The following is a 26,458-nucleotide window of genomic DNA, read 5'->3' on the forward strand; positions in this document are numbered from 1 at the left end:
AAAATATAACGTCACTCTGCTATTGGAAAATACTCTGTTCTAAATTCCTTCCATCTGCCAAGCATACTCACAGGCCTGACAATATGACAGTCTTCACTTAGTAGGGGCTACATGACTGTTCTATGTATCTGGGCTCCGTGTTTGACTCTAGTGGTCAAAAGAGCCATCAAAACAGCCATTCCATTTCAAGTCTTTAAAACAATCTGCAACATTTTCATTTTTCTCCATAGCTTAAGCCATTCCTTCAGTGTGGAAGTTTTAAGTTAATAATCACTTGAAAACAAGTATTTCAAGGCCAAGCAAACAGCATTCTAAGCAGCTATACAGTAAAAGAAGTAGAAGGTATCAGTGAAAGATTGCCTATAAACCAGTTGTAAAATTTGTTAAGACAGGAATCCTGAGTTATCAAGGAAGACAAAGTTATACTATACCCTCTTAAAAGACTTTCAGACATTTATCTGTCCCCCAGATCAAAGACCCACTGTTTCACCTGGATGGGTGGTCTCCCCACACTCCAGAAATGCCTGACTGCAGAGGTGCTTATTTGAGAACTGGTTTTTAATGTTTTTTTTCCTAGGGTAATTGGTTCGCTTAATTTTTTTAAATTAATTTCCAGAGTCAACTTTGGTAATATATATTTTCCTTGATTTTGATCAACTTTCTTTTGTATTTCAAGTTTATTTTTGAAAAGACATATAAAATTCTTTAAAAATTAAAAAGAAAACAAGTATTTCCAACAATTCTATATTCTCCTATTCAGGAAATAATTTAGTGGAACACTGCCATGAAAGCTATCTGCAGTATCTAACATACTGGCAGTTTCTCTCTGAGACTAGGAGGAGGGAAACCACGCCTTTGTCAGTCCCCTGTGGACCTGGAAAGCCAATAAGCATCTGTGTAGTTACAGGACAGCATATACAATTTTCTCATTTGATAAATAAAGAAAATTGGAAGAAACATTTTAAATTAATAAGGTAACATTTTATAACCTGTCACATTACCACAAGCTTCTCAAAATCAAATACTGTTTATTTTTAACATCATCTAAGTGCCTAGCACCACTGTTGGTACTTAGTTACTATACAATAAAAATCTTATAAGAAATGCTATGAGACTTAATCTGCAATATTTATATATCATTCATTACAATCAACACACTTTCAATAAAGACTTTTTATCTGCGAAACAGTATTACACTTGTGAAAATATCAATTTCCTAAACATCAATTCTCTTAAAAACTTACGACGCCATCTAAGTGGGCAGTGTTCATTGGCTCTAGGTGATGGCCACCAGGTTAATAGTTCAGTCTAGTGTAGCAAATCTTTTAAGAGAAGTCAGAAAACATTTTTTAAAATTTGTTTATTTTAATTGGAGGCTAATTGGACTGTGAAGAAAGCTCAGCGCCGAAGAATTGATGCTTTTCAATTGTGGTGTTGGAGAAGACTCTTGAGAGTCCCTTGGCCTGCAAGGAGATCCAACCAGTGCATTCTAAAGATCAGTCCTGGGATTTCCTTGGAAGGACTGATGCTAAAGCCGAAACTCCAGTACGTTGGCCACCTCATGCGAAGAGTTGACTCACTGGAAAAAGACTCTGATGCTGGGAGGGATTGGGGGCAGGAGGAGAAGGGGACGACAGAGGATGAGATGGCTGGATGGCATTACTGACTCGATGGACGTGAGTTTGCGTGAACTCCGGGCATTGGTGATGGACAGGGAGGCCTGGCGTGGTGCAATTCATGGGGTCACAAAGAGACGGACATGACTGAGCAACTGAACTGAACTGAAACACTTCACAATATTGTAGTGGTTTTTGCCATACATTGATAGGAATCAGCCATGGGTGTACATGTGTTCCCCATCCTGAAACTCCTTCCCACCTCCCTCCCCATCCTATCCCTCAGGGTCATCCCAGGGCACCAGCCCTGAGCACCCTGTCTCATGCACTGAACTGGACTGGCGATCTATTTCACATATGATAATATACGTTTCACTGCTATTCTCGCAAATCATCCCACCCTCGCCTTCTCCCAGAGTCCAAAACTCTGCTCTTTACAACTGTGTCTCTTTTGCTGTCTTGCAATAGGGTCACTGTTACCATCTCTCTAAATTCCATATATATGCATTAATATACTGTATTGGTGTTTTTCTTTCTGGCTTACTTCACTCTGTATAATAGGCTCCAGTTTCATCCACCTCATTAGAACTGAGCTTTCTTATCCATTCGTCTGCTGATGGACATCTAGGTTGCTTCCATGTCCTGGCTATTATAAACAGTGCTGCAATGAACGTTGGGGTACACGTGTCTCTTTCAATTCTGGTTTCCTCGATGTGTATGCCCAGCAGTGGGATTGCTGGGTCGTATGGCAGTTCTATTTCCAGTTTTTAAAGGAATCTCCACACTGTTCTCCATAGTGGCTGTACTAGTTTGCATTCCCACCAACAGTGTAAGAGGGTTCCCTTTTCTCCACACCCTCTCCAGCATTTATTGCTTGTAGACTTTTGGATAGCAGCCATTCTGACTGGCGTGAAACGGTACCTCATTGTGGTTTTGATTTGCATTTCTCTGATAATGAGTGATGTTGAGCATCTTTTCATGTGTTTGTTAAACATCTGTATGTCTCTGGAGAAATGTCTTGGTTCTTTGGCCCATTTTTCGATTGGGTCATTTATTTTTCTGGTATTGAGCTGCAGGAGTTGCTTGTATATTTTTGAGATTAATTCTTTATCCATTGCTTCATTTGCTATTATTTTCTCCCATTCTGAGGGCTGTCTTTTCCCCTTGCTTATAGTTTCCTTTGTTGTGCAGAAGCTTTTAATTTTGATTAGGTCGCATTTGTTTATTTTTGCTTTTATTTCCATTACTCTGGGAGGTGGAACATAGAGGATCCTGCTGTGATGTATGTTGGAGAGTGTTTTGCCTATGTTTTCCTCTAGGAGTTTTATAGTTTCTGGTCTTACATTTAGATCTTTAATCCATTTAGAGTTTATTTTTGTGTATGGTGTTAGAAAGTGTTCTAGTTTCATTGTTTTACAAGTGGTTGACCAGTTTTCCCAGCACCACTTGTTAAAGAGATTGTCTTTTCTCCATTGTATATTCTTGCCTCCTTTGTCAAAGATAAGGGGTCCAGAGGTGCATGGTTTTATCTCTGGGCTTTCTATTTTGTTCCATTGATCTATTTTTCTGTCTTTGTGTCAGTACCATACTGTCTTGATGACTGTAGCTTTGTAGTATAGCCTGCAGTCAGGTAGGTTGATTCCTCCAGTTCCACTCCTCTTTCTCAAGATTGCTTTGCCTATTCAAGGTTTTTTGTATTTCTATACACATTGTGAAATTATTTGTTCTAGTTCTCTGAAAAATACCGTTGGTAGCTTGATAGGGATTGCAGTGAATCTATAGATTGCTTTGGGTAGTATACTCATTTGCACTATATTGATTCTTCTAATCCATGAAATGGTATACTTCTCCATCTATTTGTATCATCTTTGATTTCTTTCATCAGTGTTTTATAGTTTTCTATATATAGGTCTTTTGTTTTTTTAGGTAGATTTATTCTTAAGTATTTTATTCTTTTTGTTGCAATGGTGAATGGAAATGTTTCCTTAATTTCTCTTTCTGTTCTCTCATAGAAAACAAGACTTTTGTAAGAGCTCTTCTCAATTATTAAATTCCAGAGACTAATTAGGAAAAATGTTAAATTCCATGCAACGATACACAATTTTTTTTCCCTCTATGGCAACCTACTCCAGTACTCTTGCCTGGAAAATCCCATGGACAGAGCAGCCTGGCAGGGTCAATGGGGTGGCAAAGAGCTGGACACGACTGAGTGACTTCACTCATTATAATATACTTTAAAACTGAAAAGCATATTAAGGAAGCATATAACTATTAAAAACAAAACATAAAAACTGAAAAGCTCCAGGTGGGTAACTTAAATATATCTACAGGCTAAATTTATCCCACAAGGTGAAGTAATTGTTAGGCTGCCCAAGTCTATGAAATATAATGGAAGCTATCTATATTTACCTCCAGAATCTGCCCTTTAAAAACATTTACTCTTGTAAATGTAAACAATATGGAAGTCATATTATTAAAAAGATTCCAAAGATAAATGCCTTCAGCTTGGTATTGTTTTATATATATATAACATTATAAATATATATTATTAATATATATTATATCATTATATAATACATATGTTTCCACTTGTTTTTGTCCTTCAGTCAAAACTTAATTGTTTTTGGAAAATTATAGGTTTCTATTCATTTTCCATCTACGATATATAATCTAAAGATAGCAAAAACTGCAAGGTGAACTTTAAATAGTACCATATACTTAATTAGCCACAATTCAGTTCAGCAGCACCTTTACAAGAACTAACTTCATGGAAAGCATCAGATTTGGATCCAAATGAATCTCTTCAACAGCACAAAGAAATCAACCATATCCAGTTATTTCTTCAATTCCAAATATAGAAAACAGAAAGCCTAGAAGATATATTTTAACTGTCTGAATTTCAAGGATTTTTCAGCAAAAGATAATTTCTTTTGTTATCTCCATTATTTAAAATTTTTATATTTTGACAATGAAATGGCTTACCTGCCTTTGTGTTCTTTATTCATCTTTGAAAAAAAAGTGAAGTGAAAGTGAAGTCGCTCAGTCATGTCCAACTCTTTGCAACCCCATGGACTGTAGCTTATCAGGCTCCTCCATCATGGGATTTTCCAGGCAAGAGTGCTGGAGTGGATTGCCATTTCCTTCTCCATTGAAAATAAAAGTGTTCATTAAACCTACTGTCAATGTGGGGTAGTCAAGAGTCATAAATAAACCTCCAGGTCAGTACTGAGGTCAACAGTTCTATCCAGGGTGAAACTTGTGGCATGTAAGCACCAAGAGGTCGCTGCTCTTTCACCTCACTCACATGTTGGCTGGTATGGTGAGCTCCATGGTTCTCCTCAGAGGCCCTTGTCATTTCAGGGATTCTCAAGCAGAGGACAGCAGAGTGGAATGTACTACAGAAGAACTGTGAATGTGAATCTGTAAAATAATTCTAGCCTTTCAAAGAACAAAAGTTTAATGAGTGACTACTATGTACCAGGCACTGGGCTGGGCATGTCTTATATAGATCAAATGATGTGTCCTGCAGATGTAGGTATGGAACATTTCCAACTGTATGCAAATGTCAGCATCATGAATAAAATTCACGTCCATCTGAAAGGGCTACCGAGTTTACAACAGTTTCTGTCATTGTGTACTTTATTCCAGGTAGTTTTAAAGAGAGTGTCCTTATATCTTAAAAGATTGGTAAATACTAGGTTAGCCTATTTTGCACACTGCCTGGATTTAACATCATCTATTTTAATAATTCTATAATAAACGAGCTATACTTGTCTTCGTGTATTCAGTTCAGTTCAGTCACTCAGTTGTGTCTGACTCTCTGCGACACCATGAACTGCAGCACACCAGACCTCCCTGTCCATCACCAACTCCCAGAGTCCACCAAAACCCATGTCCATTGAGTCAGTGATGCCATTTAACCATCTCATCCTCTGTTGTCCCCTTCTCCTCCTGTCGTCAATCTTTCCCAGCATCAGGGTCATTTCAAATGAGTCAGCTCTTTACATCAGGTGGCCAGAGTATTGGAGTTTTAGCTTCAGCATCAGTCCCTCCAATGAATACCCAGGACGGATCTCCTTTAGGATAGACTGGTTGGATCTCCTTGCAGTCCAAGGGACTCTCAAGAGTTTTCTCCAACACCACAGTTCAAAAGCATCAATTCTTTGGCGTTTAGCTTTCTTTATAGTCCAACTCTCACATCTATACATGACTACTGGAAAAACCATAGCCTTGACTAGACAGACCTTTCTTGACAAAGTAATGTCTCTACTTTTTAATATGCTGTTTAGGTTGGTTACAACTTTCCTTCCATGGAGCAAGCATCTTTTAATTTCATGGCTGCAATCACCATCTGCAGTGATTTTGGAGCCCCAAAACATAAAGTCTGCCACTGTTTCCACTGTTTCCCCATCTATTTCCCATGAAGTGATGGGACCAGGTGCCATGATCTTAGTTTTCTGAATATTGAGCTTTAAGCCAACTTTTTCACTCTCTTCTTTCCCTTTCATCAAGAGGCTCTTTAGTTCTTCTTCACTTTCTCCCATAAGGGTGGTGTCATCTGCTATCTGAGGTTATTGATATTTCTTCCAGCAATCTTGATTCCAGCTGGTGCTTCCTTCAGCCCAGCGTTTCTCATGATGTACTCTGCATAGAAGTTAAATAAGCAGGGTGACAATATACAGCCTTGATGTACTCCTTTTCCTATTTGGAACCCATCTGTTGTTCCACGTCCAGTTGTAACTGCTGCTTCCTGACCTGTATACAGGTTTCTCAAGAGGCAGGTCAGGCAGTCTGGTTATTGCTGAAGCCTAGCTTGAGGATTTTGAGCATTACTTTACTAGCATGTGAGATGAGTGCAATTGTGCGGTAGTTTGAACAATCTTTGGCATTATGTTTCTTTGGTGTTGGAATGAAAACTGACCTTTTCTAGTCCTGTGGCCACTGCTGAGTTTGCCAAATTTGCTGACATATTGAATGCAGCACTTTCACAGCATCATCTTTTAGGATTTGAAATAGCTCAACTGGAATTCCATTGCCTCCACTAGCTTTGTTTGTAGTGATGCTTCCTAAGGCCCATCTGACTTCACGTTCCAGGATGTCCGACTCTAGGTGAGTGTGAGTGATCACAACTTCGTGTATAAAATGCATAAAATCTCTCACCTCTAGTCTAACATTCTCCATATATTAGTTATATGAAAGGAAGTAAAAGTTAAGTATCCTCTACCTCATCTCCCTTCATAACAAACATTTAACCATAAAAGCCTCTTTACTTATTTGGATCTTGATTAGGAAACAGAAGTTTGTTTTCTGTCTCAGGTACAAAACATACTCCCTTGTTTCCTTTTATTTTGTCATTAAAACTGATTTTAATATCCAAAATGAACTGGTAGAATATTTTGCGGTTTGTTCTCAAGCATGGTATGGCCAGTTTAGTATGGGACACACCAAAAAAACTGCATTTCAGATTTTCAACCTTCACAAGAGTTAACTGGCCAAGCAGATGGCAACTCCACCATGACACAGCTCCCTCCCTTTATTTTAAACAAATCTAAGTACAATACCATTTAATTTAACCTTCTGGTATTTGATACCTAGGCAAATCTCCATTATTCTAAGACTTCAAACCTAGAAGTGACACTGTAATTTCCAATATTAACCAACCACTTACCATCTTTTAAAAGTTTCTGTAAGATTTTCACAAATATACTGTCTTTAGATACTTCAATTGGATCATCTTTACCATCCGAACTGGACCAGCTGAAAAACAAAATCACCGTGAGCAGAAAATGAAACCACGGCCATAATCGGAAATAAATGACTTGTTTTCTGTTGTGGATTTGTTTTGATGTTTGTAGTGTGCTTCCCTGGTGGCTTAGAGGTAAAGAATCTGCCTCTAGTGCAGGATACTTTGGTTCAGTCCCTGGGTTGGTAAGATGCCCTGGAGAAGGAAACGGCTACCCACTTTAGTATTCTTGCTTGGGAAATCCCATGGACAGAGGAGCTTGGAGAGCTACAGTCCATGGAGTTGCAAAAGAGTCAGACACAACTTAGCGACTAAACAACAGCAACAACAGGGGGTAAAGAATCTTGAATTTTGTGACACGATTGAAAATTGCTTAAATAAAAGAGCTTCAAATTAGATATACCCAGAGACTCTAGATATACCCAGAGTCTCTATATTAGATATAAGATGCTTCAGCCAGGTAGCATGTATTTAATGTCTAAACCAAGTAGTAAGGTATTTTTCCAAAGAAAATTTTCTAAATAAGTAACAAAACTAGTAATGACCCCAAAGTATGACCTTTCAGAGCACAGACAATAGTTTAAACATAGTTTAAATATATTATAATATATTCTGTTTTTCATAAAATGGCAACCAGTGTCTGATGTAACCTAAATTTTCTTTATCTGGTTGAGATTATCTGCTACTGAAATACAAACCCACAGAACCATGCTCTGTAGTAATCAGTGGCTACATCCCTCATACTTTGAAGCCAAGACAAGGAATTCCAGTCAAATGACACAGTATGCTTCTTACATACTATGGAGAACCCAACAGGCAGAGCTAGATGCTTCAGAGGATGACCTCCAAGACCATATCTGACAACAATTTAAACTATCTATGAGTGATCACTGGAAGAAATGCTTTAGTAAAAATAGTTTCACTGCAATTTCTCAAAGCCACATTAAGGAAAATTGAGTAGAGAAGGCCTTTAGCACTCAAGTCACGTTCTCTTCAAAACTATTTTCTGGGCCAAAATTTTTTTTTAAAAAATATGGACTTCCCCTGGCGGTCCAATAGTAAAATTCCACACTTTCATTGCAGGGAGCATGGGTTTGAGTCCTGCTTGGGGAACTAACATGCTGTATCCTATGCAGTCCGGCCAGAATTAAAAAGAAAAATTCTTTCCCTGGGAAAAATCCATCTCTATAACTGATTATTCTCAGTCTCTCTTTGCCAATGAATCTTAACACCACCATTCCAGTGGACAGAAATCCTTCTCTGCAGGGAGATTACAGTTAAAAAGAGGTCTCAGTAACTTAGGAGACAATATTGATTCTCAAACTGTACTAATTTCTTATTAAAAAAGAAAAGTAGCCTCAAGTCTTCCTATGAAAAACTAGCTCAACTTCTGAGAAAATAGGAACATATATATTTCTGTGCAAATTGACAATACAAAATTTAAAATCAAAAGTAGAGAATCATTACTCCAGTGGTCCTAAGTCCTTAAACAATTCCTTAATTACTGAATAAAAAAATTAGGATTGCTAATGAAACTATTAACATTTTTATAATATACATTACAATACAATTAGGTTACAAAATGAATTGATGCATGATCTCATAATCTCCCTAACAATCCTTTCCTCAAATCATGTCTTAGATTCACTCTATGGGAACTTACTTATCTCTCTGAAGAGCTTTGCAAAGGATTTCCAGTTTTAGATCATTTATATTTACATCTTCCTCCTTCACAGCAAAACAAAAAAAAAAATCTTCATTAAGTCCTGATTTTAAAAAATACATGTTTAAATTTTAGTTATGTCAGCTCCTAATATTATATAAATATTATTAAGCTTTACTTTAACATTTTAAGAGTTTCCCTGGTAGCTCAGCTGGTAAAGAATTGCCTGCAATTCAGGAGACCCCAGTTCGATTCGGGTCAGGAAGATTCCTGGGAGAAGGGAACGGCTACTCACTCCACTATTCTTGCCTGAAAAATTTCATGGACAGAGGAGCCTGGCAAATTTCCCTTTCTGTAAGATGCTAAAGTTGACTCAGGAGAGTAAGACTGTCAATAATTTCATGTGAAATTGTATCTGATTATTCTGAGATAACCTGATTTTATCAGGAAGCATGAGAGAGTCAAGACTTTAAACAGAGAAATGGAAGAAGCACAAGCTGCAATCAAGATTGCCGGGAGAAATATCAATAACCTCAGATATGCAGATGACACCACCCTTATGGCAGAAAGTGAAGAGGAACTAAAAAGCCCCTTGATGAGTCAAAGAGAAGAGTGAAAAAGTTGGCTTAAAGTTCAACACTCAGAAAACGAAGATTATGGCATCTGGTCCCATCACTTCATAGTGATGGGAAAACATAGTGATGGGAAGTAGATGGGGAAACAGTGGAAACAATGTCAGACTTTATTTTTTTGGGCTCCAAAATCACTGCAGCTGGTTATTGCAGCCATGAAATTAAAAGACGCTTACTCCTTGGAGGAAAAGTTATGACCAACCTAGACAGCATATTCAAAAGCAGAGACATTACTTTGCCAACAAAGGTACATCCAGTCAAGGCTATGGTTTTTCCAGTGGTCATGTATGGATGTGAAAGTTGGACTGTGAAGAAAGCTGAGTGCTGAAGAATTGATGCTTTTGAACTGTGGTGTTGGAGAAGACTCTTGAGAGTCCCTTGGACTACAAGGAGATCCAAGCAGTCCATTCTAAAGGAGATCAGTCCTGGGTGTTCTTTGGAAGGACTGATGGTGAAGCTGAAACTCCACTACTTTGGCCACCTCATGCGAAGAGTTGACTCATTGTAAAAGACTCTGATGCTGTGAGGGATTGGGGGCAGGAGGAGAAGGAGATGACAGAGGATGAGATGGCTGGATGGCATCGCCAACTCGATGGACATGAGTTTGGGTGTACTCCAGGAGTTGGTGATGGACAGGGAGGCCTGGCATGGTGCAGTTCATGGGGTCGCAGTCGGACACAACTGAGCAACTGAACTGAACATAAAAATCAACATATTATGTCTTTATAATCTTCCAAACTACTCTCAGTTGCAGGGTTGACTATTTACCCTACACAATTATCAATACAATCTTTTTTTTCAAAGCAGGCTGAGAAATAGCTTCTCTTAGGGTGAGCACCATGAAGAATAAATTGACAAAGCAGCCTATCAGTCTGACAAACTAACAATGACTCATTAAATGAAAGAGAAAAACTATGTCAGGACCTTTAAAAGCAATTTTTATTTTTGCAGACAAAAAGATACTTGGAAATGTGTGAGAATTATCAGGAGGTGAGCTCTTTTGACAGCTTTTCTAAAGACTGTTATATACTCCAAGAGTTACAGGTAGCTGAACCAGGTAGTCTTTTAAAATTAAGACATTTTCACGATGTACTCAGTTCTTCAGAAAACTATACACAAATTGTGATCCTTACCTGAGATTATCAAGTGACTTTACATACCTCATCCATATATTCCAATAAGTCCAGAGCCTTCTTGAAATCATACTCATTAGCTCTTCTGTTTTCTTCACAGATATACAGCTGTAGCAAGTTAAAACAAAGGGAGAATTATTGTAAGTCATCCTATAAACAAGACCAGAGAGATTTACAGAGAAGTTACCACATTTAGAGGTATCTTTATAGCAAAGAACAGTGGCACCTTTGGAAATTAAACTCCATCTACCTCACAACAAACTGTCTTTTAAAACACACCTATGTTCATTCAGTAATTAACTTGTATAAGTTGTGTATATATAGCTTTAAAATATCAGTAAATTGTTCTTACATTTTTAAAGTTGGCTATAATGCTTTTGAAATGTTCTCATTCAATAGTTTTTTAAACATTGAGACTGAGGAGAAAGCATGCAGTTGGTCTACAGTTTACTTAAAAGACAAGAAAACACACCAGTATGTTACCAACAGTTATCCCTGGTTGGTTAGATCACAGCTAACTATATAATCATAAATGTCCCATAATACATCATAAATGTCCTATTAATAACACTTTTAAAATACTGCATAAAATCCTTTAACAGCAAAGACAATATTCAAACCATTTCAGAAAAAAAGCTATCCACTTGTTGTCACTGTGTTACAACACTTGAAAACAATATTTTATTTGTCTCTGAACCTTTCTTCCCCGATGTCAACATCTTTGAAATGGGAATGCAGTATTAAAATTGATAATGTATCAGAGTAAAGTTGCTAAAACTTTTTCCATCTTACCAGTATATAAAACAATGGTCTTACAGGCAACAGTTCCTCAGGTTTTTAAATTAGATATGCTCTATCAGGAGAAGCTGCTGTGAGCTCAATAGGCAATCTGTTATTAATACTAATAATGGCTAAAATACCGAAGTTTTTGAATTGCTTGCTTTCTTAGTAACATAATTAGGGTAAACTCAAGGTGCCTGTAAGACATTGCTCTTATATTTGAAATACCTTCTTGAAAGGAAAAGAGAGAAGCAGAATTAAGGGTGTAACTACGCAATAAAACTGCCTTATTCTGGGCTGCAGCTCCTAATCTAGCTATGTCCTCAGGAACCTGCTATGTCGCAGAGGAATGAGGCGGATGGCACTCACAGGCTGTGCAAATCCAGTTCCTAAAACCATCTTTCTTTTTAAAGAACCTGAACTCTATCTCTTCATCCATATCTGTCTTGTACTAGAAAAGCACAATGGAAGTAATTTCTTCTGGTCACCTGGATAAGCATCTTGAGGAACAGACAGAGAGTTACTGGGGCAGAGGCTGATCCTCCACTTTCTGCTAACTGGCATCCTGCTCCTAAGCAGCTCTGACACCTGACTCCCGAGGATAGTGACCAGGAAAATAGGAAATGGAAAGATGTCTACTCTGAGAAACCACACTAAGGGGCCAAGGAAACACAGGTTGTTCTGAGACTAAGACGCTGTAGGGATGTGAAAAGCACATACGCCAATGAGTTGCGATGCGGTCAGTACAGGCATGGCACTGAGACTCAGCTGTTTCTCAGCGAGCAGCTGTTCAGGCAGGGTCTCCTGGTGCAGCAGAAAGCGCTCTTGCTCAGCCATTTCTAGAAGACAACACGGGGAGCAGTATGAACATTCACTTTTGCTCTGTCATCAACAAATATAAATTTAAAAGGAAAAGGAACAGCTCTGAAGGTAGTCCCATCACTATTCAATGATCTGAGAATGTTATTAATTCTGCCTATTCTTGATTCCTAACTATGTTACAAACACTCATGGTCTTATCCAAGTCATATGGATTGTCCCAGCAACCAGAAATATCAGGGAGAGAAGAGCTAAGAAAACAAACCTGATGGAAGGGACTGTAGAGCAAATGGCAATTTCAGAGACAGAAGTCCCTCAAATCTGAAGTGTCTCAGTTTGTTTTAAGGTTACTCTGTAAAGCACTTCTTTTTACCTTATGGGAGTGTCTCGTATAATCTCGTTCACTAAAGGACATGATGAGAACTTCCCAGGAGAACAGCACCCAGAGGACTGTGCACCAATTCTATTACCCAGCAATGGTTATTTATCTCCATATGATGAGCTGACAGAGGCTCTGGGTCTGCATAAACCATCATGACCTGGCTTCACCCATGAGAACAAGCTGGGTTGCAGGGAAAAAGGGCTGAGAACTGTTTGCTAACAGCAGTTACAGCAAAATGGAATGACTAAAGCACAGATATGCTCATTTAAATATTGGCATCATTCCACATGATCCCAATCTTGTAAAAACTAAATGGAATTGTTTTGTGCAATTTCCATACCTAAGAAAACACACTGGAAGGATACAGAAAAAAGTAACAGTAGTCATCTCTAGGGTAGTGGGATTATATTATTTTCTTATTGTTATTTTTCTATACTTTACAGATTTCCATAGGGAAATTTTTATATAACCAATATAAAGTTACCTTCTAAATATCTATTCCCTTCAATCAGACATAATGCGGTAATAGTCTGTAGGAAATTACTGAGGCCTGAGAATATTCTCATTATACTAAGAAAGCGAAAGCTAAGAAGAAGTGATCAAATGCAACACAATGACCAGGTGTAGGGGGAAACTAGAAGCAAAACCTCGTGTTGAAGCATTTTGATCGGGGACTTCCCTGCTGGTCCAAGGGTGGGGAGTCCACCTGTTAATGCAGGGGACATGGGTTTGATCCTTGGTCCAGGATTCCACATGCTGCAGGGCAGCTGGGCGCATGCACCATGACTGCTAGAACCTGCATACCCTCAAGTCGGTGCTCCACAACAAAAGAAGCTTCCATAGTGAGGAGCCTGGGCACTGCAATTAAGAGAGTAGCTCCCACTCACTGCAACTAGAGGAAGCTTGCATGCAGCAACAAAGACCCAGCACAGCCAAAAATAATACAAATAAATTAAAAAAATTTTTAAAATATTTTTATTAATATGGTCTCTCCCTGACGGCCAGGTTAAAATATGGCTCCCCCTGCAGACTGCCAACCAGCTTTGCAGAACATATACACACTTCTCTAGAACAACAGGCACCATAAGCATTTAAAAATAAAAGAGTGAAAAATAATTTCTTCCCACAGGGAAAAATAATTTCAATAATAAAAGTTAAATATTAATCCTATGATTTGAGTACTCAATTTTACAAAAAGTAAAACATTTTTCTCAAAGAACACCCAGTGTCTCTGATTGTTAGAACTATGCATTTTGTAGTGTATCCTGGGTGACTACTATGGGCTTCCCTCAGAGCTCAGTTGGTAAAGAATCTCCCTGCAATGCAGGAGACCTGGTTCAATCCCTGGGTTGGGAAGATCCCCTGGAGAAGGGAACCCACTCCAGTATTCTGGCCTGGTGAATTCCATGGACTGTATAGTCCATGGGGTCACAAAGAGTCGACACAACTGAGCAACTTTCATTTCCTTTCTGGGTCACAAAGCTAGTCAGTTGGAAAAAAACATGTGAAACAAGACTGGTCTAATTTCTGTCCAGATTCCTTGCACTGCATCTACTCCTTGGAGGAAGAAAGCGACAGCAGTGGAATGTGAATCCAGACCCCAGACAGGCTACTCCTGTCGCCAATACCCCTATTCACATACACTTCACCCCGAACCACATGGCTGGGACACCTCCCCAAAGTATGGGGTGAGGCATATGCATATACTTCACCCCGAACCACATGGCTGGGACACCTCCCCAAAGTATGGGATGAGGCATATGCATGCTATCAGGGGTGACACTGCTCTTAGGACTTTTCAGGAAGACAGCCAAGAAATACATTCAAGAAAACAACCATGACTCCATGTGATACATGCAATTCAAATGCAATAATATAGGTTCTTCCTCACCTTCCTTCTATATTTATACCTCCATTCCCTTTGGTTCTCAAAAATAATATTCTCAACCATTTTCTCAGTCTACAATATACAGAATGTGAAACAGAATAGTTTCACTACTATGACAACAATAATTTTTGAATTCTGAAACCAAGAGCTTCAGAATTACCACCACCTACAGCAAACCCACTGAATAAATGTCATGTTTCCTGGCATGGCAGTTTGTTCTTAGCATATGATTTGCTAAGGGCGTAATCAGAGTACTCTGTCCAAATCATTTGAATTTATTCTTTAGGAATTCTTATTTAAAGCACAAATTACTTTTCTATAAAAAGAGAACCCTGATTATATAACTGAGTAATTGTCTAAGAACACCGAATAGAAAGGGGATGGCTCCTGTCTCTAAAGGATCCCATTAACTGATAGCAGGGATGCATTCTAAGATTACACGGACAGCATGACTGACTTATACATCTTCTTGTTCAAATACTGCCTTTTACCTTCAATTTTTTCTTGCAGTGTATCTTCTGAAAAGTCTGATGCTAAAGCAGCCAATTTACTCAAGCCAAGAAGGGTTTTTTTCTTTGCAAAGTAACGAGTTTCCCTATTTGCCAAACCCAGAAGTGTTGCATGAGCCTAAAATAACAAAATATGAAAATTGTAGTAAAATTCTCAGTATTAAGTCAAGTTAAAATAATGATTAAATAAAACCCAAACCTGCTTTCCTCTCCTCAAGCTATATCAATGAAAGATCAAGTCACTATCAGGAAAACTTAAAACAGATCAGCAGCATACTTTGAGAGTAATCACACAATAAAATATCAGCCACTCACACTAGTCACTGGGAGAAGGGACATGTATAAAACGTTTGCTCTATAATATTCACTACAACACCTTGTCAAGGAGAAACCTGAATTTATTTAATGTTTCTACTGATAATTTGAACATTTCTATTATAAGAAAAAACTCATTACAAAAAATGGCCAATGACTGCTATTTATGTGTTGACATTTTTGTGCTTTTTTTAAAATTGTAAATACAGTCAAATTACAATAGGCTTCATTTCTTTTCACTGAGATATAACAAGTAATGGCAATATCATCCTAAATGAAAAATACTTCTATCAAATTATGTGAGAAAGATAGACATTTAAAAAAAATCTGTAATATTTTACTATAAAAAAAAAACTAGCTAAAAACTAAATTGAAATTGCCTAAATCTGATCCATACAGCTGAAACCTTACCTTTTCTAATTCTTGGCTGTTAATTTCGTGTAACCAGCTGAGATGTTCATGAGCTTGTAAAAAGTTCGCCAACTGTCCATGCTGAGAAATGGGCTGAGATAATAATTTGCCTCGCTTTCCTTTCTCCAGATACCAACGAAAGAGAAAGTCTGAAAAATTCTGTAAAGAACAAAGCAAGAATCCAATAATATTTAGTAATACAGTTTCAAAAAATACATTTCTGATGAAAAAGCATTATGTATTTTTTCCAAAGGTCTTAGACTCCAGCATGGAAATCCTGTTTTTAAACACCAAGTTCCTAACTGTAGGGTCCTCAAATGACTTCATTTGACAGAGGAGGACCTTCAGATTCAGAATGGGGATCTTGCTCAATGTCACCCAAAATCTGGATGTGCTCTGTCCAATATGGTAGTCACTGCTCACATGTAGCTGTTTAAACTTAATCTAAAATGTAAAAATCAATTCCTCAGAGACATCAGTCACATTTCAAGTACTCAAAAGGCCATCTGTGGCTGGAGACTCCCATTTTGGACAGCACATACGAGCAAGATCTCATTACAGGAAGGTCTACTGGACACTCCTGGGACTCCATCCTTCCAGGGTGAAAGATTTCACGGTAGAACCGTGTGCCATGCATTCATGTGGCTGGCGTGATAAATCAGAATTTAGCGAGGCTCCAAATGTCCAGGACATTTGCTGGATCCTGCAGTAGAGTAAGAGGTTGGGCTGGAAGGAAGATAAGTGTCCTTCAGGCTCACACATTACTTACGAGATGTTTCCACAAAAAGGGGAATTCTGCAAAGAACCACCAGTCCCATTAGATATTTGAAACCAATTAATTCATTGGAACCTTTGTTCCATTGAATGTTCATTGGAATGAATGAATGTAACAGAAGCAGCAATCAAGCCCTGGCCTACCTCTATTCTTGATGAATTGAGTGATCTGCCTTTCATTTTATCTGCCTTCCAGGGGAGAAGGCAATGGCACCCCATTTCAGTACTCTTGCCTGGAAAATCCATGGACAGAGGAGCCTGGTAGGCTGCAGTCCATGGGATTGCTAAGAGTCGGACACGACTGAGTGACTTCACTTTCACTTTTCACTTTCCTGCATTGGAGAAGGCAATGGCAACCCACTCCAGTGTTCTTGCCTGGAGAATCCCAGGGACGGAGGAGCCTGGTGGGCTGCCGTCTATGGGGTCGCACAGAGTCGGACACGACTGAAGCAACTTAGCAGCAGCAGCAGCAGGGGAGAAAAGCCAGTGCTGATTTCCATCTTCATGGTTAACACACACAAAGTCCAAAACACAACTTAGGAAGCAGAAAACTATGAATATGTAGATAACAGAAGCAGACTTAAGAACGATCATTTTGGAATTAGCACAAAAGAACTTTAACTAATAAACAGATTTTTTTTTTTAAGTAAAAGAAACAAAGTAGAATGCATGGAAAATGTCAACAGAAATAAGAATCCTTAAAAAGAATAAAAATTACAATAAGCACAAAGTACTTATTTTAGCACTATTATGAAATACAAGATAAGTCAGGTCCAGAAATCAGGTACTGATCAAATAAGTTATATCCAGTCCATGAAATACCATAACACCATTAAAAATGTGGTTGTGTGATATTCAATGATATGGACAAATGTCTGTCATGTATTAAGTGAAATAAGCAGTTAATAAAACATGCTTCATAGATTGGCGAAATAAACTGGCTTTAAGGAACAACTTAAATTTACACAGATAGTGTCATAATGGGAACTTAAAAAAAAATTAGGCATTAAAAAAAAAGGAAGCATGATATCAAAGAAGGAAAACAAGACTCTTTAGGTAAATGGGAATCTGAGCTCTCTTAACACTAGCATTCTATGCTCCCAAGATCTTCCATTCAAACTGTGGAACTCTACCAATATTACTACATCTAAGTACTTCGAAAATATAAAAATATAAATAAAAGTCTTGACATATTTTTCAAAGGTCAAAGAATCCTTCTGTAATATTTATATATAAAAAATTGTCTGACAATTTACAAAGAAACATAATGTACAGAATAGCATCCAGTAAATTGCAAAAAGACTGCACTGTCTTCCAAAAACTCCAAGTAAGAACTTCCCTGGTGGTACTATGGATGAGAATCTGCCTGCCAGTGCAGGGGATGTGGGTTCGATTCCGCATTTGAGAAGATTCCACATGCCATGAATCAACTAAGCCCAAGCGTCACAACTGAGCCTGTGGTCTAGGCCCAAAACCTGCAACTCCTGAAGTGCATGTGCCTAGGGTCTGCGCTCTGTGACAAGAGAAGCCACTGCAAGGAGACACCACAGGCTGCAACCAAGAGTAGCTCCCACTCACTGCAGCTGGAGAAAGCCTGCGTGCAGCAACGAAGACCCAGTGCAACCAAAAATAAATAAATAAATAAAATTACACACATTACCAAAAAAAACCATAAGTAAGATGTAAAATGGTAAAGCCTTCTTACAGGATCCGCTGCCTACAGCCCTGTGTTCATTACCTGATCAGCAAACTGGGTCATGTATCGCTGTAGTCTGGTCTGGTTGTCAGTCTGCTCACACATTTGTACCAAGATATCAAAGTCACAGTATTTTTCTGCCAATGAAGCAGCCCATGGGTACTGGCCTAGTGTGACTGTGGGAATGAGAACAGATGAGAAAAAAATCCTATTAGTGAAAACTTAATACATAATAAAAAATAATATTACTTGAAAATTTGCCTTTATTCCTATTACATACTAAAAGTAACTAATGGAAACCTTTCTAGTTATTGGCATTTAGTTTCATAATCCATATAAACTTATTAAAGATGTATATTCAGCCCTTCCCTCATCACTGCCCACCTAAGATGCTACTCCCCTCCTTCACGCAGCAAGACAAGCTCCTCTTCAGTCTTGGCTATGACCGTCTGGCTATGTCCTCTGCTGCAGTCTCATCAGCCACCCACACCCTCAAATGGCCCTTATCTGCTCTGCCGGTGGGCTAGCCATTCCTATGAAGGTCTCAGACGGTATCAAGTTCTTTGAGGGCCGTCTCCACACGCTGATAATTTATTCCTTTGTAAATCATCTTCAGCATTGTCTAGGATACCAGGTTAAGTAATGACAATAAGGCCGAACAGATGAACACAGAAAGACATACATATGAAGTGTTGCTTAAGTTCTGAACTACAACTGGGTTAACAATGTTGTACTGAATACTTCTGCCTGAATGATCTGACTCCTCCGTTCATTCTGTAGACTCAAAGACCCATAGCCCTCACTATTAAATATACACTTACGAAGTGGAGATAAGAGATCTGATCTTTTCTGTAGGTATTCCATTTCCAGATTGCTGTATCTTTCTTGATCATTGGATTTGTCCACAGACTTGAGCTGAGAAACATAACCATCCAAGAAGCCATCAATCAGTGCTACTAGCTGCTCCGTTAGAACGTTTCGGAGGTTGCTGTCTGCCTGAGGATAAACCACCTTCAGGACAGTCCTATGCTGGCGCACTATTGCTGTTCGGATGCCAGCAGGACCGCTGGTTGCTGTGAAATCACACAAAATAACAGTACAAGTAAGGGTTCCATAATGGCTACAGGGAAGACCAACTGCCTAAAAATTACATCCTGTCACCTTTGATGGAAAAAGAAATCAAACAAGGGGTCAGTAGAAACTTGTCTATGTACTGCTCAAAAGCATCTTCTCTATGGAGATGGCCTTGGCAAAGTCAAGTAAACCTGACTCTTCTTCCTTCTAAATTCCTTTAATGCTATTCCACTTACTTCTGTGTGTTAAATCAACATAAAATATAGTCGCTACTTTCAGGGCCTGCTTCTATGAATACATACTAAAACCTAGTAGATGCACAAATATCAGTTAAAAAATTAAGCTATAGAGACAGCTGCAAATTATTTCAAGGGAATAAAGTGATTTTTCATAAGATCTGCTCATCTTGGAGATGTCACTTATATTATTTTTTATTTCATTTACAAACTTGTACTAGGAGAATAATATGACTCCCAAAAACAACAGACCATTAGAAACGTATTTTGGGACATCCTAGTGGTTAAGAATTCACCTGCTAATGCAGGGACAGAGGTTCACACATGCCTGGTCTAGGTCTAGGAAGATTCCACATGCCACAGAGCAACAGCCCATGTGCCGCAGCTACTAAGCCCCCATGCTGCAGCTACTGGAGCTTGTGTGCCTAGAGCCCGTGCTCCACAACAGAGAAGCCACTGCAATGAGAAGCCAGTCAATGGTAGTGGAGAGCAAACCCTGCTAGCCATGACCAGAGAAAAGCCCTTGTGGCCTTGTGCGCAACGAAGAACCAGCACAACCAAAAAAAAGAAAAATATATATAATTTGAGGAACTGCTAACGATCAGAAAATTGGGATCAGTGCCTGCAGTCTCACCTGTCCATGGAATATACTCAGGTTCTTTTTCTCCTGGCTCTTCTCTTCTATACAAGGAGTTCCTATTTTGTCGATAGTGACTAGCAGCTTGCAGCATGTCCTGGAAAATGAAATGTGTTATCACATGCCGGGAATTAGGGATCCCAGGATCTCTGAAATTATCTGAAACATCAAGTTCTATTATTACAAAAAATTACTCAGCACAGGCCTGTAGGACTACTTTTTGATTCTTTCTGCATTTGAAATTTGTTTTACCCCATAATCTAACTTCAATTTTATAAAATTACGGTAACCGAAGTAGGAAAATCATCACTATAATATCCTTGAGGAAAAATTAAATGGAACGTTTTAAGTGAGCTTTTGAGTAATTAAAAGAGAGAAACTTGTTTGTTGTTTCTCAGTTGCTAAGTGGTGTCTGACAATTATTTAGATAATTACAATAAAGTTAATACATTTACAATGATATATATGTCCTTCTCCAAAATAAAAGGTTTATTCTACCAAGCAGAAACTTTTAATATGCATAAGGCACACACTCAAAATGTCTGCTAACTGACTGATAAAATTACTGATGCTTTCCTAACTTTTTGGAATCAACAAATGGCTAACCCATTATGGATTGCTGGTGATGCAGAGTAGGAATATGGAAACCACTTTCTCTTCTGTCCACAGTCTGGGCTTTAATTTGCTAGAATCTTCATACGCTTGTACCTTGAGAATACTGTTCACATTGATCACCACCTCCGCCCATTCAACTGATTCCACGGACGTGTCCTTCAAGACTTGTTCCTCGTGCTCCAGTAAACACTCACAGATGGTATCTACCTGGGATGCCTGCGGAGGACAGAGACAGCACCCACTAGAAAGAGGAACCATGCTGACAGGTGACAATCACAACTGCCTAGAATCGACCCAGCAGGCTTTTCTCACTAAGTTACATCCTCTGCTTAGTAGTCAGGGGGATAGTCAGTGACAAAAACAAATTTAAAACCCAAGGAAAGCTAGAATCTCCTAACTTTTAAAAGGTAGCGAGCCCAAATAACAGTCTGATAAATAAACAAATTCTGAACTGTTAGCAGGTAGAGTTTTTATTTAAATATCAAGTAACTGAAATATTTATTAGTTATAAAGGCTCAATGCCACCTTTAAATAGTATTAGGTTACAAATAATGTCACATTATAATGTAAGACCCTAAACTAATGAATTAAACAAATGAAGCAATGGATAAAAATAGTGATTCAACTGGCTAATGAACAGGCTAATTTCTTTCTTTGAGGAATTTATTTTCTTTAGACATAACAGAAATGTTTGTAGAATAGTAGTAGCTACACTGGAGAGGGCGGTGGCAACCCACTCCAGTACTCTTGCCTGGAAAATCCCATGGATGGAGGAGCCTGGTGGGCTGCAGACCATGGGGTCGCTAAGAGACTCGGGTGAGCGAATTCACTTTCACTTTTCACTTTCATGCATTGGAGAAGGAAATGGCAACCCACTCCAGTGTTCTTGCCTGGAGAATCCCAGGGACAGGGGAGCCTGTAGGCTGCTGTCTATAGGGTCGCACAGAGTCGGACACGACCAAAGTGACTTAGCAGCAGCAACAGTAGCTACATAGAAACTAAATATATAACTTATAACTGTTCTTTTCTTTTATCATTAATTATTAACACATAAAGGTAAGTGAGGAAAAATGTTAAGCACTGAAACATTTGCTTCCAGTTTCAGCTCACAGTTGAGCTTTCACCCCCCTTAACTTATCAAGTGGATATTTACTTGGTAGTTAGAGCTGGCATAGCACTGGGCACGCAAAGATAAGAAGAAATGGAAATCAGATTTGCTGCCCTCAAGGAGCTTACAAACCAGCTGAAGGAACAAGACATAAACACACACACAATGCAGCCCAAATAAAGTCACTGTCTTTCAAATCTTGTTCTTCCTTTAGTATTTCTGGTGTCCCTCAAAGGCATCCTAACAGCCCGAGCAAGAAACCTCTGGCACATGGAATTTGTAAGTTTTTTACACTGTTTATGTGAAAAAGGTAACGAAAGCAAATGTGACATAGAGGCAGAAAATAACATAAGAGCAAATAAAATGCCAAAACATTTGCTAAATACCCTATCACATATGTTACGTGTTCAGTGGTTTCAAACATGGCTCATAAGCTGTACCAACACAGTTGGAAGCTGAACCAACACAGTTCTGAAGCTGTGAACTTGCTTTTTAAAGCCCCAGGAGGTGTGGGGCCCCTTCTCAGACTGGAGGCAAGGCGGAGGGTGCCCCTTCAAGCAGAGCCTGTATTACTTTATCTTTTACCTGGACTGCAAGATCACCTTGCCCAGCAATCAGAGCCTAACTTTGGTTAACCAATTCATCTCTTAAAATGCTAATACCTGTTTGTAATGTAATTTACTACTTCCAAGTGGACGGACAGGTAAAAAGAAAAAAAATTGATACAAATGAAACTTATGTATTCCTTCTTCAGTTCTCTTGAATTCTTTTTTCTTGAATTCTCTTTTTTTATTATGATTATGCTATATGGAAGGACCTTTAGAACTTTACCCAAAGACCAGTAAATGTAAAGAGAAGTGAAGATAAATGGTGATGTAAACAATCTTAAACATTACCATTTTCTATATGGAGTGTTCTTTTGAGGAACCAATCATATTTTAAATTTTTTTCTCCTATCATATCCTATGGTACTACTCATCAATTATGTATCCTTCTAACTGATAAGTTTCAGACTCCTTTTTTTCCCCAGTAAACTGGAAAACATACACATACTCAATTAACCTATATGCTTAGTACTTTGATCTAAAAGTCAAAAAAGGAATCAGGCTCTTGCTCAATTCAATCTGTCATCAATAATTTAAAAAAAAAAACAACTTTTATCATGTAAAATTATGTATGAATAAAGACAAAAAGGTGGAGAAGGAAACGGCAACCCACTCTAGTATTCTTGCCTGGAGAATCCCAAGGACAGAGGAACCTGGTGGGCTACAGTGGTACATGACTTGGTGGGTCGGACATGACTGAAGCAACTTAACACACAGCACATCCTAGATGCTAGCACTGATTACCAAAACTTAATTTCCATTTTCATAGCTCAAAATCTTAAAATCCAGGGGATGAGTAATTAAATTATCTTATTTCTGTTTACTTTCTCTGGTGACAATTCCGTCATGCCTTAAATAGGACAGCGCCCAATTCTGGCTAATTTACCACTGTTATCTTATCTTATCCAAGTCCACCTATATAGTGCTGTCCCTGCAGAGTACTGTGAACATAAGTGATGTGGTAATTTGTGAAATTACTGAGTGCACCTTCCCAACAAAAAAGAAACTGGTCAGGAGCACAGTTTCTGCCTGACCTGAGCTGGACTGTGCTCACGATCCACTCTCCCTCCACTCACAACTGGAGATCTGTGCAAATGCACCAACCCTGCCACGTGGCTAAGGCAGGAAAGGACAATTAGGACATTGTATCTGGAGGACAAATCAACCTTCTCCTGTCCCATCCTCAGTGGGGTATGAGGAACAGTTATGGGACATGTGATGTCCTGTGATACCACAGGACCTGGAACTACCCTTCTCTTTATGGTGATTATACTTAAAAAAATGATCCTGTTTTGTGTATTTTTTTCTACAACATATTTTCAGTGCATCGTTTTCCTTATTAAATCCAATATTCAAATAAAAAGGTGAACATGGGGAAAAAAAGACAAAAAGGGAAACAAAAAATCACAATAGTTTGGTTAGATAAAAAAACCTGAGGTGAATTGTCTTTCTTTGTTTTAATTCGGATTTCAGGCATACTTCCTTGATTAAAAAACAAAATAAAACAGAAAAATCTTTTGCCTTACATTCCTAGAAAACAAACCCAAACGTATAAAAATGATGTCTTCGTCAAACTAGATACATTTATGGAGTCAACAGATCTGAACATAGTTCAGTGTCAAATTATTTTCAGGTTACAGTACATCAAATATTCAGAATAAAAGAGACTCTTGGCAGAGGCTACTAGTTGCTAGATTATAGCTAAATTGTAGGAGGAAGGAAACAAAATTAGAGGCACCAAACAGAGAAGTTTCCCAAATGCAAAAAACAATTCCACATTCCACAGAATTGGGGGAAGGCTAGCACTGTTTCTAAACTCAGATAATGCCACAAAGGTAGGAGGGACAGTTCCAGGAAGGACTATGAACTCCAGAAGCAGCCTATCAGCATGCCCAAAACACTGCTGCAGGTGGCTCAGAGCAGGGCCTGTGGTCCCCACTGAGACAGCCAGCCCTGGGCCGTGGTATCAGTGGTCACTCATGGAGACGGGAGGCAACCCTGTCCTTCAAAAGGCTGGGAGTGCTCACTCAGGTACCAGAGCTGTGGGCTGACTTCCAGCACCTTCATCTCTTCTCCCTCCCAAGTTTACAGGAGGTTTTCCTTTTCTCTGAAAATAAATCTGACTTTAAAAGTGAAGTGGAAGGAATTCCCAGGTGGCCCAGTGGTTAAGTATTCACCTGCCAATGGAAGGGACAAGGTCGATCCCTGGTCCGGGAGGATTCTACCTGCCATGGGGCAACTACTGAAGCCCTCACATCTAGCGCCTATGCTCCACAACAAGAAAAAGCTCACACACAGCAGTGAAGACTCAGCACAGTCAAAAAAAAAAAAAAAAAAAAAAAGATGCAGCACAGGATCCTAGCAGGCAGCTGAGAAGAGTTTAGAGAAGGGACTATCTACAAAGCAACGGGTAAGAGTAAGGGCACCCAGACAGGACGGTGTAGCCTCGGGCTACAAGAGGCGGGAGCCACGCCTCGCTCCAGGCCTGAAGGGGCACCGGGATGGAGCAGCTGCTGGACACACAGAGGGCAGCCGAAGAGGAGGCTGGTCCAACAGCAGGCGCAGCAAACAGGCAGAAGCAGCAGGGAAGGAAGGTGGGGACGGTGCTCCAAGCTCTGAGCCGACGGCGCTGCCGCGCCATCAAAGCCAAGAGCAACGCAGGGGCAGGGGAGCCCGCTGTGGAGATGCCCTCCAGGGCAGAGTCAAGAGGGGTGTGGGGAAGCACAGAGAAAACATCAGACATGACAGAGAGGACTTCGTCGTCAACTTCCCAAGCTCTCATTTACAGGGAAAGTGATCAGTGAGTGATGCTTCTGAGCGATAATTTAACCAGAAAACATGGAGTTCAATTCAAAACAAGATCTTCTGTCCTCAAACCTCTCCTTGCTGGGGGTCCATTCAGTAAATGGCAGTGCTCCAGAGTCGTGCTAAGGGGAAGAGGGGGCTCATCTCACCTCTCTGAAGAAGACATCTGCGGGCGTCAGGTTGGATGGGACGTCACAGTCCCTCTTGTTCAAAGCCATCAGGATCACTGTGTTCATGAGGTCAGGAAGCCTCGAGTGGTGGTTCTTAAGGATGATGGCAGCAGCCAGCTTCTCGGCATGCTCACAGAGCAGTAGCCGTGTGGCCATTGGCATCCCTCTCACTGGAAACGTGCTGAGACGTCTAAAGAGGCCGACCTTGTGGAAAAATCAACATGTGTTCTTAGAGAGCATTCAAAGTAAAACACAGGAGAATGCAGTCGTAATTCCACCAAAAGCACAGTGGGCACAGAGAGGCTGGCCCCAGTCTCCCCCAGAAAGATCCCCTGCTGTCTGTCTTTGGGGCTGTTACACACGCACACACGCACGCATGCGCACATGCACCCAGCCAGGGCAATTTACACCTGTAAGAAAGTACAGGTGTTTCTTTTCTAAGACTACAGTGACCCCAGAGATTCTGTCAACTACTGTTGTCTCTGCCTACCTTACTCCTCAAATCATTGCTTATGGTTATCAAAGAATTGTAAAATTGTTCTTTTCTACCTACATTAATCAACTCCTCTCAACTCCAGACCTTTGGAACTAGAAACTCAGCAGTCTTCCTGTTCCAGAACCCTAAAGCCAGGGGGAGGATGGGGTCTCTAACCCTCTGCATCAGCTGCCTCTTTACTTGATGCCTATTTCTGCCTCCAGAAGGAGAGTTTATATTTAAAACTATTTCCGTAGATACAAGTATGTAGTTGTACATTTTCCCTGATTATTAATGCAAATCTTTCCATGAAATAAGCTCTAAATATTAAAGGAAATGTAATGGCGTAGGCAGAGTGGGGTTTTTAGATCT

General features: G+C 39.4%; 1 protein-coding gene across 1 annotated transcript in view; it reads right to left on the minus strand.

The window, feature by feature from the left end:
- The window catches only part of NUP133 (nucleoporin 133), a 55,838-nt gene that overhangs the window by 848 nt on the left and 28,532 nt on the right, over positions 1 to 26,458 (minus strand). The window contains exons 15-25 of the mRNA XM_069572577.1: positions 25,591 to 25,815; positions 21,017 to 21,139; positions 20,306 to 20,405; positions 19,183 to 19,434; positions 18,404 to 18,537; positions 15,892 to 16,050; positions 15,148 to 15,283; positions 12,288 to 12,406; positions 10,815 to 10,895; positions 9,023 to 9,087; positions 7,285 to 7,373 (exon numbers count right to left, since the gene is read on the minus strand). Of these exons, the coding sequence (XP_069428678.1) occupies positions 7,285 to 7,373; positions 9,023 to 9,087; positions 10,815 to 10,895; positions 12,288 to 12,406; positions 15,148 to 15,283; positions 15,892 to 16,050; positions 18,404 to 18,537; positions 19,183 to 19,434; positions 20,306 to 20,405; positions 21,017 to 21,139; positions 25,591 to 25,815 (1,483 nt within the window). The remainder of the gene's footprint in view (positions 1 to 7,284; positions 7,374 to 9,022; positions 9,088 to 10,814; positions 10,896 to 12,287; positions 12,407 to 15,147; positions 15,284 to 15,891; positions 16,051 to 18,403; positions 18,538 to 19,182; positions 19,435 to 20,305; positions 20,406 to 21,016; positions 21,140 to 25,590; positions 25,816 to 26,458) is intronic.

This window comes from Ovis canadensis, chromosome 25 (genome assembly GCF_042477335.2).
Source record: "Ovis canadensis isolate MfBH-ARS-UI-01 breed Bighorn chromosome 25, ARS-UI_OviCan_v2, whole genome shotgun sequence".
In the NCBI taxonomy this organism is placed as follows: Eukaryota; Metazoa; Chordata; class Mammalia; order Artiodactyla; family Bovidae; genus Ovis; species Ovis canadensis.